Source organism: Heliconius melpomene, chromosome 5 (assembly GCF_056956725.1).
Source record: "Heliconius melpomene rosina isolate 202511_hmr_F chromosome 5, ASM5695672v1, whole genome shotgun sequence".
In the NCBI taxonomy this organism is placed as follows: Eukaryota; Metazoa; Arthropoda; class Insecta; order Lepidoptera; family Nymphalidae; genus Heliconius; species Heliconius melpomene.
Window position 1 is genome coordinate 6,094,830 of NC_140393.1, and position 17,939 is coordinate 6,112,768.

At 33.8% G+C, this 17,939-nt stretch overlaps 1 protein-coding gene across 5 annotated transcripts in view; it reads right to left on the reverse strand.

The window, feature by feature from the left end:
* LOC146539062 (transcription factor hamlet-like) overlaps positions 1–17,939 on the reverse strand; it is a 93,750-nt gene that overhangs the window by 18,650 nt on the left and 57,161 nt on the right. For 3 of the 5 annotated variants that reach the window (XM_085185705.1, XM_085185704.1, XM_085185708.1), the window contains one exon: positions 12,302–12,732. In XM_085185705.1, the coding sequence (XP_085041831.1) occupies positions 12,302–12,732 (431 nt within the window). Of the gene's footprint in view, positions 1–12,301; positions 12,733–16,760; positions 17,056–17,939 lie in introns of those variants that run through there. The other 2 variants (XM_085185707.1, XM_085185706.1) reach the window with 2 other exon arrangements.

A 17,939-nucleotide genomic window follows, 5' to 3' on the forward strand; every position in this document is an offset into this window, starting at 1 on the left:
ATTAAGGTCCTTTAAGTATTTGTTTATTATATAATTAAAGCCTAAGCTAAGCTTATTTCTATTTTATACGCACTAAAATATAAATAATAAATTAAATATAACCTTTAAAATTGTATAAAAGAAGCAACATCTTGAAGTAATTGAGATACCATCGTCTAAAGTATCATAATTTATCTATAAGGGCCCGCAAAAGGAGGGAAAGAAATCATCATCTAATAGCGTCAGCAAAACAAGGTGCATCTAATCGCGTGTGAAATTAAAATAGATCCCCAAAAACGCGAAGAAAATTGTATGAAAAAATATAAAAAGCATCTGTTGCACCAAGTAAGGAGAACAAGTAACAAGTACATTATTAATCAAAACTAAGTGAACCCTCCTTCCGCGTCACCGGCAAGCTTTCAGCATTTATCACGGTATTAGAACTGCGTCGGGTGCGTTCAGTAAAAAAGATAATTATCTTAGCAACCCTCGTCTTAGGCAGGGTTGTTTGCTCAATTTGTTCTAACGTACGATTTGGCACTTCAAGTGTTTATAGCTCTTTGTGTGGGGTTTTTTTTAAACAATTATCTGGTATATTTTGCTTGCGACTAATGAGATTTAAAAAATAGGTGTTTTTTTAATAAATTGACTATATTCGTTAGATTATGTATATGCGAGACAATTTTATTAATATATTTTTATACTTTATTATGTTCAAAATAGTTACGAGAAATTATCTCTATTTTATTATTTTTTAATAGGAAATCCTTTAATTTAAACTATAATTTAAAGACGGCGTAGGAGCTATATTAAAATAAGATATTAACTACTCCATCCTAGCAACCCTATCAGGGGTCCAGAACAGCACATGTTCGCAATCACTCATCGATGTACTGCCCAGTGAAGGATGCGAATTGAACATATTATACAAGGGCCACTTTTGAGATATATATATGTAGGTATATTGTTATAGAAGATATTATATTTTCAAACAAGTTTCTATCTCCTCTCTTCTCTCTCTTCTATTCGATTTATTGGGAAAAAAATATTATCGTCATCTTACGAGCATAATTTTCTTTTAAGCATGATTATCTCGTATTTAGAAGATTAAACAGTGTAAATAGGTATATACATTATACAATAGTACCAATAAAAATTAAAATCTTTACACATATTTAGGCACTCTACACACGCCCTATTTATTCCACGGAATATACGAATAAAGAACGAAATAAACAGATTATTCCGTTGATTTCTTCAATAATGCAGTATATTAAGCAGAAGTAGGCACTAAGATATGAGTGGTTCCATGAAATACTAGAATGAAATGAAAACGTTCCACTCACAATAAAAAATAATGCTCTAAAAACAGAATGCTATAGAAATGTAAAGCTAAAAATCATTTTTACAGGTGAAAGGAAAATGTAAACCCATCTTTATTTGAAAAAAATTCCAGGCAGATATTTATTCGAAATTTTCGGTAAAAGCGAAGCAAAACGACCGCAGTGCAGATTATTATAAAATTGTGTGTTTGTAATTTAAGCGAACTGCGGCAGATCTCATATTTTTCAGCGCAGAGATCGCAATTTCCCGGTACACTCGGAAAAGCTACAAATGTTCGCGAGCTAGCGTCGGAAAATTACATTTCAGAAATTTTAGTGATGTACGACTGGTTTATCGAGGGTTTATACTGTCACAAATTCAAATTCAAAATATTCTTTATTCAAATAAAATAAACTATAAAATCACCTTTGAATCGTCGAATGTACATGTCAACAAAAAGCTACCACCGGTTCGGAAGGCAGTTCTGCTGAGAAGAGCCGGAAAGAAACTCAACAGTTGCTCTTTATTTGCACAAATATCCCTAGTAGTGGTTTACCTTTTGGTTGCTGTATAGAGTATGTTCTTTTTTATTAACCACTAATAGACTTAGTTTTAATGATATTAGGTAAAGTTGATTTCTACTTCTTTCATTAAAACATTTATTCTTTCAATAATTTGTAGAATTTGAAATTATAAGTCAACACTTAAATCATAAAAGCAAGAGTAAACTTTAAAACATATTTTCAGAACTTAACTTCCAAATTATTTTTATAATATAAAAACACTATAAGGCCACTATATGAGGCCATTATATAAAAAAAATAAAAACTAAATATCGATATATTAGTATAAGTCCGATACATTCCACCACTATCCCCTGAAGAGCGCTCCGCACCGCAGTAGCGGCGAGCACGCGTCGTTGCTCGAATCACACGTCTCGTTTCACAAGATAACAATTTGCGCGGTTATTTACCCATAGCTGGCAACCCTGCGCCAAATTGGAACGTATGCTTTAGTATACATGTTTTAGTAAATGTCTTATGTAATGTTGTATTTAGTTACTGGAATTGTATGTATTATAGTAGTTTATTTAGTATCCCGCACACAGCAGGGTAAGCAGATCGAACCTTGTGTTAAGACACTTCGTTCCCAACTTTCTGCTGAATTCTGGAAGCATTGCGTGTTCAGTGACAGAACTCAACGACACCCTTTGCTTCGATACCGGAGCGAAGAAATGCGAAGAAATATAAACGTAAATAAATATTTAATTTCCTCGAATGGGGATTGAACTCACAACCGTCGTGTTACAGTCACACCCTTGTGCCGCTGCGCCACGAGGGCCTTGGAATTTTCAGTTCAAATATTCAGTTTCGGTTATGAGTAACGGAATATAACGCTAGATCTATCAGGACGATAAAATGAAATTAATTAAATATCATTTTTGGTCTTGAACCCATAATCGTCACGCTGTCAGTTCAGACTATGCGCCACTGTGCCAATACGACCAGAAAATAAATAAATGAATTCGCCATTACCATTCCTCTATTTCGTTGTAAATAAAAAAATGTACAAATCGATATCAATAAATTTTCAATAAATATTCCTTACTAAATACTAACTAATTACTGAAAGAAACATACAGGCTGTTATCAAAGAAAAACACCTAAGGAATTAACTATTCTTTTAACACGAATTTTCACTTATAAAACTGACCGCCCCATACTTGCCATATTTCTTTTATTTCAGGCTCTGAAGAACACTTCCTAGTGCTGTCTTCGCTATCAGCAGGAAAAAGAACGACTTCCGCCGCTGTCAGCAGATACTACCGCACTTTTATAGGGAAATTTTGTTTTTTATTGCCTCTTTATTGGATAGTCGAGGGTATCAACAGATTGTTTATTCATTTAAGTGATTTTCCTGGCGTGTGTTGCTTTTAGTGTTTGGAGGAATATATTATAATAATCTACCCACATACATGTTATATATAAATATATGCATATAAATACGTTTTAAAAAGTATTATTTAATTTAATTGTATATTTCATCGCTCTGGTGTTGAGGCAAAAAGTCAATGTTGAATTCTACCACTCAACACACGCAATGCTTTCAGAATTCGGCGGAAAATGGAAAACGAAGTGTCTTAACACTAAGTTTCCTCTGCCTACTCTACTGTGTGTTGTATTTTTTTATATAACATTAAAATATGGCATCTTCTAGCTATAATTTTTTTGCTGCTTTGCTCGCCTTGTGATTCTACATGCCGTTTTAATATTTTTTTCTAATATTTCAATAAAAAACATCACTTATCGCACATATATATATATAAAGGAGAACATTAATCTTTGAGTTCCCATAAATTATGTTAAGCAGTTATATCTGAATAGAGTCCGTCTGTTCATTGTCACCGCATCTCGAACAAAAATAATTTATACAGAAATTAGGATATCGGCCTTCGGTCACGTTTGGACCATTAAACGGAGACAAAACGGCTTAATTCCTGACGCGACGGAATATTCACGAACCGGGCGGTGGTGGTATCATTGCGCAAAAAACACGAAAACTAACTTTATTTTGCTGTTGATTTTGTTTATATTTCTGCATTTTCAACCTTATTCTTATGCTATTAAGGATAAAATATGATTTATTGGCTCCTTTTGAAGCGTAATTGGGTGTAACTCGATGTCGCATTGGTCTAGTATTAACGGCACCCCATTGATTGGTACAAAGAATCGGCTATCGTTTGTTTAGTGATCGATGAACAATTGTGCCACGTTTGCTGCACTTTTTGTGATGGCGTTTAGACATCTATTACGTTATTTAGATTGAGTGAATTAAAATCGGCTTCACGCTGTATCCCGCATATAACAGGGTAGATAGAGGGAACCTAGTGTTAGTACACTCCGTTCTCCACTTTCGCCGAATATTTCAAGACAGCGTGCTGAGTGGAAGAACTTACATTTTACTTTTTTGCCAGAACGAAAAAATCCAATCTAACCCACAAACGTCGCGTTACAGTATATATAATTTCTTAAAAATATAATTAGTTTCATAATTGCAACCAAACCCATAACTTTTCATCAACCCAAAACATAAATAATCATTATTATAACGCTATAGAGTTATACTCATATCGATACAGCATTCAACAATCAAATGTCTCAAAATGCAGTCTCACATCTGGTTGCATTAAAAGAGATTAGCTGAAGATTACAAGAGAAGCAACAAAGACACCGGCGGCTGTCAGCGTGACAATTGCCGGGATCCGGAATTATTCGGTTGCTTACAAGCTTTTTTTTGGTGGTTTTTTTTTGGTGGAATTTAGAGGAATGGGGTGAACGTTTGTTTTGGTAAATTTTTGTGTTGTGTTGTTTTTTGATACTACTTATGAGGCCGTGGCGCAGCGTCATAAGGGGGTGACTGTAACGCGATGGTTGTGGGTTCGATTCCCACTCGAGGAAGTTAAATATTTATTTACGTTTATATTTCCCTTTCTTCGCTCCGGTGTCGAAGCAAAGGGTGTCGTTGAGTTCTGCTACTCAACACGCAATGCCTCCAGAATTTGGCAGAAAGTGGGGAACGAGGTGTCTAAACACTAGGTTCCCTCTACCTACCTTGCTGTGTGCGGGATACAGCGTGAAGCTGATTTATTTTATTTACTTATGATAAATTCTTTCTTCATAACCATTATTTTTCACAGGCGTATACAGCGTGCGAGTGTAAGAGCGCGACAAATTGTGAGTTCGATTCTCACTTAATGAAATCGATTATATAATATTTTCCTTTCCTCGCTCTGGTTATCAGAGTAGTATTTGTTAGATCAAGCGCGGCGTTTAATTCTGCCACTCAACACGCAATTAATTAGAATAATTTTAGCATCTTTATATCATGTTTACTTTGTTTCCTCTAAATTAATATACGATAGTAATCCACAATACACCTACATACTAGCTACCGGAAATTACAGAGATGCTTCAACCACTTGTAACCGAAATATAGTTTATGGCAACCGCACGTTCTGGTCTCAAAACATTTTGACATTCAATAGGAACCTCGCGATGCTTATTTAAAAGCTTTACACCAACAAAGTTAGCCTCTTGGCATCTGACGCATCAACACTCACCTCTCCTGACTTCTCTTTGAAAACAACACATAACCTAACCCAATATCGTATTGCTTTCGGAGTATTCCAATATTTTGTCTACATGGATGCTGTCGATGGTATATGGGCAACCATTTAAAATTGAGCTCGTTCATGTTAACTTTTAGTATTTAGTTACAAGAAATTTGGTGAGAAAGGAGAGGTCATCTTAGAACGGTGGTGGTCAACATTGTGGGGCGAACGTGCCGTGGCTTCCACTCCAAGAGCTATTATTGTTCTGGCCAGCTAAGATGAAATATTGCAGTACTGTGCACGCCCGCACTGTTTTTGCTAATGCGAATTGTTGTTGAAAATATTGGTTGGAATAAGATGCTGGGAGACACGTTGTGAGTAAACTTTTTGAAATATAGCTGATGAATAAAAGTTAATGTAGTTAGAAAATAAACTGTAAAAGCGACAAGTTCTGGGTTCGATTCCCACTGGACAAATGAAATATTTAGTATTTTTATTTCTTTGCTCTGGTGTAAGTCAAAACACGGTGTTTACTCCCGACTCCCAACACGCGTTGCCTCGAAAAAATCCGCGGAAAGTAGGCATCGGAGTATGCGGGATACAGCGTAAAGCTTTTGTAAGTTAGAAAACAAACTAATAATCACATTTTATAAGTATATCGTATAAAAACATATCTTAAGATAAGACACTTAATAAAACATACAAAAATAACACCCCAAATCGCCAAATATTTCTCAAACAACCGCTGGAGGGGCGAAGTGACAATGAATGTGATACCGAAGATAAATTTCTATCACGCCTGGAGATTAGCTGCTATTGTGGAACGGTGTAAGATTAACTGATAAGTGTCTCATAGTTAATAATAAAAATGTTTGGATAGTATCCCCCAAAAAAGGGGGAGAGGCCCCTCGTTTAATATTATTTATACTAGCGGTTTATCGATACGATATATTGCAGTAGTCGGTGCTTGATTTAATTAGTAAGTACTTAGATAGGATGTCAAATATCTTATAATATACGTAGGAATGTAGGTAGGTATATATATCTAAGGTTTAGTTTGTGAAATGATTGAAAGAGATATAATTTGGAGATTTAACTAACAATTAATATCACTTTTAGCATTTTTTAATATAAGAAAATACGAAAATATTCATATATACTTTAATCTCTACGAATTTATAAATAGTAGGGTAAAGGTACCCTACCATTTATAATTAAATAAAAACAAAATATAAGTTTGCGTACTTACCTACATACCTACTTCCTTTTAAGTCATTGGACTTAATTAAAAAAAAAACATGTTTAATGTCACTAACAAAATCCTTATAAATATGTAATTTGTATAACATTTGCCTTTCATATTGAAACAATACACGACATTAAATTACCTTTCATAATTGATAAGGCATAATTAACCATGGCCGATATTTGTAGAATAAATTTTGGTATATTGGAGCTAAAAGTGATATAGCAGGGTAGGCTGAGGGAACCTAGTGTTAAGACCCCAACCTATCCCCCCCTCCCCCCCCCCCTTCATTCCATGGAACTTTATGAGACATCGCGTGATGAGTGGCGGAATTCAACACCGGACTATTACACAACGGTTTCACGGCACTTACATTGCTATATTACAGCTTAATATAGAATTTATATTACATTGCTATACTAACAAAAAAAAACCTGTATTTATAAATGTCAGACAGCCGATGTCATATCGACGGCACATCTGCACTGTAAAAGGAGATGCGCGGATCGTATAAATAGTATCAATCGCTATAAACGTTACAACAATAAAAAATATTATTATTATTAATATTATAATACACAATAGAGTGACAGCCGCCTACCGTAATGAAGATGTAATAGGGCCAAGTTAATCCTTTGCCCGGGACAAGGGGGGGACAAGGGGGTGGCCATTTGTAAAGATGTCACGCGAATATGACAGATATTTTGACATTAATGCAACGGATTTGAAGCTTTGTAAAGTATAAACACAATTAGCACTATTCTAAATTAAATTTTAAAATATGACGATGTAACGTTTTTCTCATATTATAACTGTATAAATATAACACAGCAGGGTAGGTAGAGGGAATGTAGTGTTAACACACTCCGTTCCCCACGTTCTACCGAAATCTGGAGGCATTTCGTGTTGAATGGCTTTAACTCGACACCAGAGCGAAGAAATGGAAATATAAATTTTTCACTTTCTCAAGTGGAGATTGAACCCATAGTCGTCGCGTTACAGTCACAGCCTCGCACCGCACGACGGCTGTGTAAAAAATATATATATCCTCAGATATACTACTTTAATATATCTAAAAATTAATATTACACAAAAATACCTAATTTGTCGTTCTTATAGTCGTCTTTATTTAATATTCACAAAGTTTTTATTATCCTCGCGCGGTATCGTATTTACATTCAATAGACATTTCAATAAACAATAAAAGTCCGTACTTATTTATTTGATAGAGTCAAACCAAAGGTCGATAGAACATTAAAACTCAGCTAAAATCGCATCGCACAAACGTGAACGCCCTCGAAACGTGTTTAAAATATTGTTATTTTAAAAATTAATAATAAATATTACAAATATATTAAACAAGCTTCGACGCTTCGCGATGAAAAATAAACAGACGGCCATAAAACATTCATATTGGGTTCCCTTTGTCAAGCCCAACGCTACGTTCCCGATGTCACGATGTGAAATTCATTTTTTTAAAAGTTCTACTAAAATTGCAATCACAATTAGTGGAATCCATTACGTGCCAATTCGGCGTCAATTTTGCTATCACCCTAGCTATAATAGATTTTGCATATTAAAAAATGATATTTTTGATTGACATTTGTCGAATCTATCCTATTGTACTGGAACTGGTTGGTGTCATTAGATATTCATCCACTGGATGAGCTTTCCCAGAGAATTAAATAAATAATTCGTTATCTAATTATAATAATTTATTACTATGAGTCGTACCTACTGCATTTAAGTTGTCTACTTTTTAAGTTAAGATGGTAAAATGGGTACCCATGCTCTTATGAAAATAAGCATAATATACTGGAACATGTACGAATCAGAAATAACCTTTAGATACGCCTTTTTATTTGTATCTTAATAAGATTATATTATTACTATTAATTATTATTATTAACTTCCAGGTTAACTTTTAAATCGGTGAGAACCATTTCGATTTTAACGTAATTTTACTAAAAAAGGGAATCTTTCTCTTCAATTCTCAATACGAATTGTAAAGATAGAGACATCCGATTCAAGAGATTCCTTGACAATTTTATTCAATAAACTTGCCAATCAAGTTTTAATTTTTAAGTACGAGCGCCCATTGTTAAAAAGTAACGGTAGAAGTTACTTTCGTTTTTTTCTTCAAAAAAAGTGTAAAATTTTGATTAAAAAAAAATTGTTGACGGGGGTCACGCCTAAACCAAAATTAGGATTTATTTGTACGTCACCTTTTATTGCACTTTGACACAGGATGATAATATAAAGAATTTCTTGATTACCCCGATAGGTTTTTTTGGGTGAAGATTTTTATTGAGATATCAAAATTGTTGAAACGGTGGTTTGATACAAGCATGTCTTCAATAACACAATAACATCACCCTTTTAGTTTACGTAGACATGTGAACACGGAGTTCAGGCTGATCCTTTTATATTATACCGCATTTTGGAAACCCTAACGCGAATTTGCCAGAAACGTCAAGAAATGACAAAAATAAAATGAAATGTCCTTACATTACCTACATAAATAATGTTGAAAATTAAGATTATTCAAGTATAGGATTTGTATTTTTTGTAGAGCCTGTGTGAAATATCCCACTGAAATATATGCTTATATTTTATTTTTTTTAATATTTACTTACAAGGCGGCAAAAAAGATGAGGACCTTATAGAATTTATGCTCGATAGCGCGGAAGTAGCGCGGTCAGCGTTTAAGCTTTGTCTTAATGACGTGCCCGAATTGGCACTTTTACCCTGATGTCACGTACTGTGGTTTAAGATCAAACAACAATAAATTGCTCTATTATTTACTATATGTAGTAGTAAGAACAATAAAGGTTCCCATTATCTTCTTGATGTCTATTTGATTTTTTTTCATAGTGACAATTTATTCTTTTTTTTCTCTACCCAGAAATATAGGCAAAATTTTCAACTTCTATAGCTAATATATCATTAATACCCATATAAATATTAAAGATATGAAACAATAAAATAATAAAGAGAAATTTGACATAACATATCAAATAACGTATAGTAATCCTCCATTTTAAGGCCAAATAAAGAAAAAAATGAAAAGGACATCCATCAACCAGTGTCATCGTCTATCACTACAATATTTGTACATCCCAACACTGGAGGACCGGAACTGATCGCCTGGTCGGATCACAATAGCATGGTTTGACTGTAACTTGACACCCACGATATTGGTAAGATCTCTTTCTCTCTCTCTCTCTCTCTCTCTCTTGATATGTTGGTAAGATCTCTGAATATACTTTTTGTAATTGACAATATTTTTGGTGATTTTAGAAGCTTTATAAGTATTAAATAATATGTAGGTATAAGATGAAATAACTAGTGTAATAAATAAATAAATAATAGTAAAAAAGTAGTTAAGATAATTGATAAGGATTTTTTTTTTGTAAATTTTGAACTCGATAATTTTGTAAATGAAGTATATTTTGCATTACCATTTAAATATATATTTGCTTTAATAATTTAACGTTACAACGTTTAATTTAGTCTCTCAATTGATTTTTTTTTTCATATCCTATATCTTATAAAACAAAGTCGCTTTTCGTGTCTGTCTGTTGTTTCTAACTCTTCTTCTTCTAAACCACCCAACGGATTTTGTTGCGGTTTTCACCATTAGGTCGAGTATTTTTCGTAGAAGGTTTATATATAGTTTATTATTTGTACATTCTTATGTAAATTAACATAAATACGATAAATATGAATAAAGTCCTACCCGTTGAGACACTTTCGCGCATGCGCTGCTTTAATGGTAAGTACTACATGAAAAAAATGTACTGGAGTATTGTTCCTCTTAATAAGATCTACAAAAAAGTCCGTGAGAGCATATTTTTATCTTTTAAGGATAACGTGTAGTGATCATTTTTCTAAAAATAATAATTTCAATATATTTTTTATTGTGAGGGATATTTTTCCATAATGGTATTAATCCTTATCCTTTAAAATACTTTATTAACTTTCTACGTTAAAGGAAGATAACATTTGCTTTTTACACAATTTCGAAATTGCGAATAGTTTTACAGAAAAACGCATTTAATTGTTGACACCTCCCGCCGTTGACACATCAGCTGTATGTTACTCAAGTTTCACTTATTCCTTACTCTCAGCATATAAATAAGTATATTAGTTACGTTGGCCATTTAATGTAGATCAAAACTGTCTTTTCTGTTTTTCATTTTAATAAGTACTTTAGAAGTTGTTACAATATCAAAAAATCCTTGCTGGGAAACGGCTCGCCACTCGCCATGCGTCCGCCGCGCCCGCCTACCTTACATGCATCGGTGGTTCAGTGGTAGAATGCTCGCCTGCCACGCGGGCGGCCCGGGTTCGATTCCCGGCCGATGCATTCTATTTAATTTTCCACCAATTTTCCAATAAGCCACGTAGTGCTTGCTTTTCATCAGGGACAGAATACCCTCTTCATCATTAACCACAAGGAAAAAAAACCCGCCTGCCTTTATAGCAACGAAGATTTAGATGCGTTTGCACGTATTGGATAATTGAAGTTGAATGTATTATTTCAGCGCGATATATTTTTTGTAGTAGTTATTAGTAGGTAGGCTTTTGTTTATAATTTCTTCCGTTTAAAAATAGTCATTTAACTATCTAAAAATAGTCATTTAAATATATTTTAATAAGTACTTGAAAAGATTAGTAGCACAGATTTAAAATTACGGTACCTACTAAAAAATCCTTGCTTTGTAAAACAATTGGAAAATCCTTATTGAAAATGCGGGTTGCATTAGGGTTTAATTAATTTTCACATTATCTTAAGTGCTTTGCAAACATACATTATATGAATAATCCAGTAGTAAAAGCGGGCGAAGCCGCAAGGGGGTCGCTAGTTTTAAATAAGTATAAGTAATATTTAATTTCTCTAAGTAGGTAATGTATGAATCGCAAAAAAAACTAAAAAGAAGATACCCACACAAATCTACGGATTTTGCAAGAAATCTGATATTTTCTGTGCGTCGATCAAATTCGATGTAACCCAGAAATTGCGACAGACAATTGATTTCCGTTTCCTATGGGCAGATAACGCCACACCCCGCTTTCCGAATTTTAAAATGCATTCATCCATTGCACTGATGTCCTCATTCATAATATAAAGATTGCGAATCTTTAGTTGAAAACTTTTGTGCAAATTAAAATTTACAAAAACACGTTTAATAAGTAAGAATATTAAATTCTCATACTTTAATTTATATTTTTTCAATCTACTTTCTTTATACAAATTACTTAAGTGGTTAGTTATTTACGAATTCTGTCTGAGAGCTTTAATAACGTTTAAGAATACAAAAGGTATATTTGTTCGAACTTAATGAAGTGTGACACGGCCAAGAAAAAAATGTCACTTAAAACAGAAGACGAAAAAACACCAGACCTCAATAAAATAAATACTTTACGGCTAACGTTGACACTTGTTCCAATGCTTCAATATTGGGCGATTATTTATTATCACATCCGTTGATGTTTACCACTTAAGAATAATATACAAGAGGTTTTTTCAATCCTCAAACGCCACCCCAATTTAGATATCATACCTTATTGGTAGATGTCAACACAACATTAGAATAAATTATGAAAATTAAAAAGTATGTGAAAATATTTAAACTTACCTCCCAGGCATATCTCCTATCCAAAGGATGCGTTTCCCATTTGCCGTTGAAAGGACCATATTTAGTTCCAATAGGAATGCTAGCTCGTGCGTATACACCACCTGACTTCAGTGTCAGATCAGATGGCACATTAAAATCTATTTTATCAATATCATCTTTACAATCATCGTCGTTTCTGTCTGGACTTTTGGAATCTAGGAACCTTTGGTTTGGTAATTCAAGTGGCCTGGATAAGTAGTTCCGTTCATAATCGTAGCTTGATAGTAAATATGGATCAGAAATACCAAAATCTAAAGCATTATAGTATTCCTTCATATCTGTTCCGGGGGCCATAGTTTCTTGTTTGATGTGAACTAGGGTGGGCGCTGATTCTGATGCTGCAGAGTCAGTCGGGCTGAGTGGGGGACTGCCTGATTCCTGGCTGTCGGCTGCTGTGAAAACAAAACAATGAATATATATAGGTCCATGTACAAATGCAAAGAAATGACTTATCTTGATTTCTGACCATCAAACAAGACTTTCCAGGCAAAATTTAAAAAAATCTAGAATCAATGTAAATAATACTAATAACGTGATATTAAATTAAGTTTTAAACACTGTAAGTAGGTATTTTACAAAAATTAAATTCGCTTCTGTGCCTTGACAACGCGAACCTGTCTTATTTAAAGACATAAAAAAATGATGGAATGCAAGATGGTGATCGCATTATGCCTGGTTTCCGCTCACCACAAAGAACTTCCGCTTGTCTCTCGTCTCTCAGAGCATCCCTCCGAAATGCAAATCGACGTGAAGATATGTCTTTGTTTCTTTTATTTTAAATTCATTTGCTCTACAGAGTATTAGAGGAGAAAAGGTAAAAATACATATAATATGTGTAGAATGATAAAAAAATATTTTTTAACAAATACTGTATCCCGAACACGGCAGGGTAGGCGAAGGGAACCTAGTGTTAAAACACTTCCTTCCCCACTTTCTGCCAAATTCTGGAGACAGACTGTCAGAAAACAACACCGCGCTTTGCCTCAACACACTCAAATAATAAAAAAAATATTATTAACCAAATTAAATAATAAATCGAATTATCACTACATATTTATGATAATTTATCACTAACTTCCACTATAATAAAGTAGAAAGACAAATAGCTAACAATAGTGTTTAGCGAAGGAAACAAATTCATTACAAACTACGCAACGTACGCGTGTCATCAATAAACTGCATCCCCCAGGCAAATACAGCTGAAAGAGACACTCCATAAATCATAACCACCCCATCACTACTAATATAGTTGTTAAAACAACCCCTATCTTGTCCATTCGTCTTCCAGCACGTGGCAGTGAAAAAACTCTCTTTAAAATTAGACGCTTCATCAAACTCTAATACAATGAGATCGCGAGAGAGGAATGATAACTTCTTAGCATTATAAAAGTGCAGTTTCGATTAACAAAACGCAGGATGTGCGTAACGTGTCTAAAGGATCCCTTTTGTGAACCGGGTTTGGCGAGGACTGCGTTCCTTAGCGCGGTTGCTATGCCGGTTCCACCTGTCTTCGTCATAAAAAAATCAGCTTCACGCTGTATCCCGCACGGAACGTAGTGTTAAGACAGTGGGGAACGAAGGTTCTCCACTTTCCGCCGAATTTTGGAGGTTTTGCGTGTTGATTGGCGGCACTCAACGCCGCTCTTTGCCTCGACACCAGAGCGAAGAAATAAAAATATAAATGTAATTAGATATTTTATTTCTTCGAGTGGGAATCGAATCCACAACCGTCACGTTACATTCTCACCCTTGTGCCGCTTCATCATTTGTAATAAATTATTTGAATATTTCGACTATTTTTAATTGAGAACGACACAGTTTATGTTGTTGACCGACGGGGACGGGACCGCGACGGGACGGGACGGGACGGGACGGGACGTCGTAAAACGCGTCGGATATCGAATTCAAATTAGCCATCATGAGCTTCATTTGAGGTTTTAAAAGTGTGGTTGGTTCGTCAACCGATAACTGTGATAAATGTTTGATTTTTTTATAAATCTTTATTTTAGACCTAATATTAAAAAAATCTTATCACCATTTTCTTCATATTTTGGCTATAGATATGTATAATTTAAGAAAGAATAATTCGGCCAAATTAATTACTAGCTTATTGGAATAGCGAAATCTAACCGGCACTATGTGTAACTAGACCAGAAAAAAAAATATATATAAGAAAGTCAATTCTGAACGCACAATCACCGCGTTTTAAGCTCATAGAGTATAGAGAGGGAAGTTGGGAACCTAGTGCTAAAACATTTCCGTTCCTCACTTTCCGCCGAATTGAGTGACACCAGAGCGATAAAATAAAAATATTATAGATTGAAATCTATAATTCTATCAAGTGGAAATCGAACCTGCAACACGCTCGAACCTCTACGCCACGAGGCCTCACTCATTAATTACTAATTCATATTTAGTAACTTACCTATACATTTAAATGCAAAACAAAATCTAAATATATGCGCACATCAAAATTCACATTCGAGGACCCCACGGAAAGTCAATTTCACGTGTTAGCTACGCCGACTGACAATAACCATGTCTTACGTGGCTGTGTCACTTCACGCGGCCTGTACCATCATAAAACACACTTAACGTGACAAAGAGACTCGCTATAATAAACGTAGCTTTGAAGCTTTGAAATAAGATTCAATATGGCGTAAGCGGAGAGCGGAGAATTAAGCAGGCGTGCAAACTGCATGCCTCATCGTCGTTGCAAAATAGGTATTCATTTGAAGACTGACCGATGTTTCGTGGAAAGCTTGGGTTTCTGATGTTAAAATATCTATAAGCTTCATTAAAGAATTTAATAGGTGTTTGCAATATTACAGCTTATTTTTTTTTTTTCCATCGAGATAAAATCTGGCAACGGTGGTAGGTACCTACCTAATTCTCATACCCACATTAAGTATGTACTATGTACGTTTCTATTATTTATAAAAAATAAACATGATTTGATATAAAGTTATTTGTTTAAACTTTTACCATACATAGGTATATAATTAAATTGTAATCGAGCGTTGTCTGTGAATGGAAGTTCTTTGAGAATTATTGGGGATAGGTATATACCAATATAAAGGAGTAGAACAAAAAAACGATAATTTTTAAAATGCAATGCAAAAATATGCAACAAAGGAAATCTTAGAAACGGCTCAGCTGATTTAACTGCAGTTTTCACTATTGTATTTTAGCAGACTTTTTTAACAGTTAGTGTTTATTTTATTTTAATCGGTTCTAAAATCAAAAAAATATATGTTGTTATATGTTGTCAATATAAAATGTTTGTGTATTCGACAAAAGGACTAAAAAATATGTGTTTTATTGAATTAGCTGGAACTTTAATAATCAGTGTATAGATATATATTGCCTTAAAAAAATAATTTTGTTGGACATCAAAAATAATTCATATTAGTAAATAAATAATTATGTAGTTCAAGCTGGCGAAGCCGCGAACGGACCGCTAGTTTTATGATAAAACAAAACCTAATTTTTGTTTAGCACCCATAACTTTAAGCATCTTGACTATTTTTTGGAAAAAAAAAAACTAAATAATATAAAACATTATTGACACAGGTCCCAAACCACAGAAAAAAATTATTTATCATGTCAATCACGAAAACAAAAACTTAACAACTTAAGCTGTTTCAAACAAGAAATGTAAACAGTTCCAAGCCGGCGGCGCCCGCCAAAAGACCACACCGCTATATAACCACAGATAAATAATACAATCTATTTGAACTATATTTCGCACACCCTTAACATTTTTAGATAACACTTGATTAGTTGACAAAAAAATTATAACCTTTAAAAAAAATATATGACAGTTATTTTTTTTAATTTATTTATTGTGTTATTTTAAAATCGATTTGTTTATGACAAATAAATTTTAATCGAAATTTAATCGAATCGAATCGAATTGCATTCGATGCTTTATTCATAAATTTTATATTGTAATATCTGGTTTGAGGAAAATTTTACATATCGGTATTATGATATGCGGTATATCAAATGAGCACATTTTAATCATTCAATATATTAATTTAATAAACACATTTACTATGTGCTAATTAATAAATATGTTATATAAAACTGCTAGTATATACCTATTTATAGTTGTTTATAAGATTCCTAATTTATAATTTCTTCTAAAAATTATAAAATATTTTTTTTTTATTTTTGAAATATTTAAGCAGCATTTTTCTATAGGTATTAAAAATTTAATATGACATATTAAATAATAGTAAATTTCCTATTTAGCTACTATTTTAATAATTTTCCCTATAAATGTAATTTTCATACGGTATATAAATATCGGTATTAGAAACAAAAAATATTTATTTGATAAAAAAAGAAATATATATGTGAGTTATATATAACTTTGAATAGATAAAAATTACCATAAGGTATGTAATAAACTCACCGGACATCTTCATTATAGGTCACCCAAATATTAACAGCATTCAATTTACGTTTCTAGTCCAAAAACACATTATAAAATTAAAGAGAAAAAAAACATATTTAATTCACTTAAAAAATAAACATAAAATCCTCTATTATAACAATTGCAAATATTAAATCACAGCACGAATAGAGATAAGATCGCGTTACAATTATGCGGTGTTAAGATACGTAACGCCGAGCTACGCGCGGTTGTCAGCTCGGGAACGTCGAGATATGTGCGTCGGCCGCGACGTACGCTCCCAGAATAACGAGAGGAGGCGAGAGCTCATCCCTAGAATCCCGAATCATACCCTCGCCCGGGCCGCCCCACCCCCCTCACACCCCGCCTTGTCTTTTTACCGCACCCTTCTCTTTCATGCCGGCTTCGGGGACGTTTGCACAAGGTTCCCATCTAAAATATCATATATATGTTTTGATGGCTTCATTTTGATATTTTCTTAGAAATTCAGGTGCCGTTTATTTTGTACTAAGATTTCCTTTGTTCGTTTTGATACGCAAAGTATATAAACGTTACTATATAATGTCAATCAATGTTTCTTCGACGTAAGCTATAAACACCATTACAGTATTTTATATCGCGACGCTCAAACAATGGCCCCACAGTTATCGACAACGCTTATAAGAAATTAGTTGCGCTCGTACCCATGTTTAGTTGACCTGTAAGAGCTGGAGATATGATCCTTTTATGAGTTCAACGGCTTCTGGTTATGGGTAGAGTGGCTTAAAGCAAATGCTTAGATATCTTGTATCAACAGGCAGCTTGTCTTATCGTGTAGGGTTTCATTATACGAACCGTAGCTACCTACCTAATTTATATTAGCCAATCAATGAAAGAAAACACATTGAGACATTAAAATGTAACTTTTAATTTAACAAAAAGGTTCAAAGATCATTTACGTTAAATAAATTAAATACAAAATGTTACAAGACAAACACAAGAGCCATATTAGAAATAAATAAAAGTTCTATCGTTTATAGTTCAGCATTTAATATTGTCTGAAAATAGCTATTGTGGCAAGTGAGACGGCAGATAACTAGATAATATTAAAGATCTGCGAGCGAGACGGTGATTGGTCGTTGATTCGAGGGGGCGGGGTCTCGCGACGGATGCACCAATGGGATGCTCCTTATTATCTGC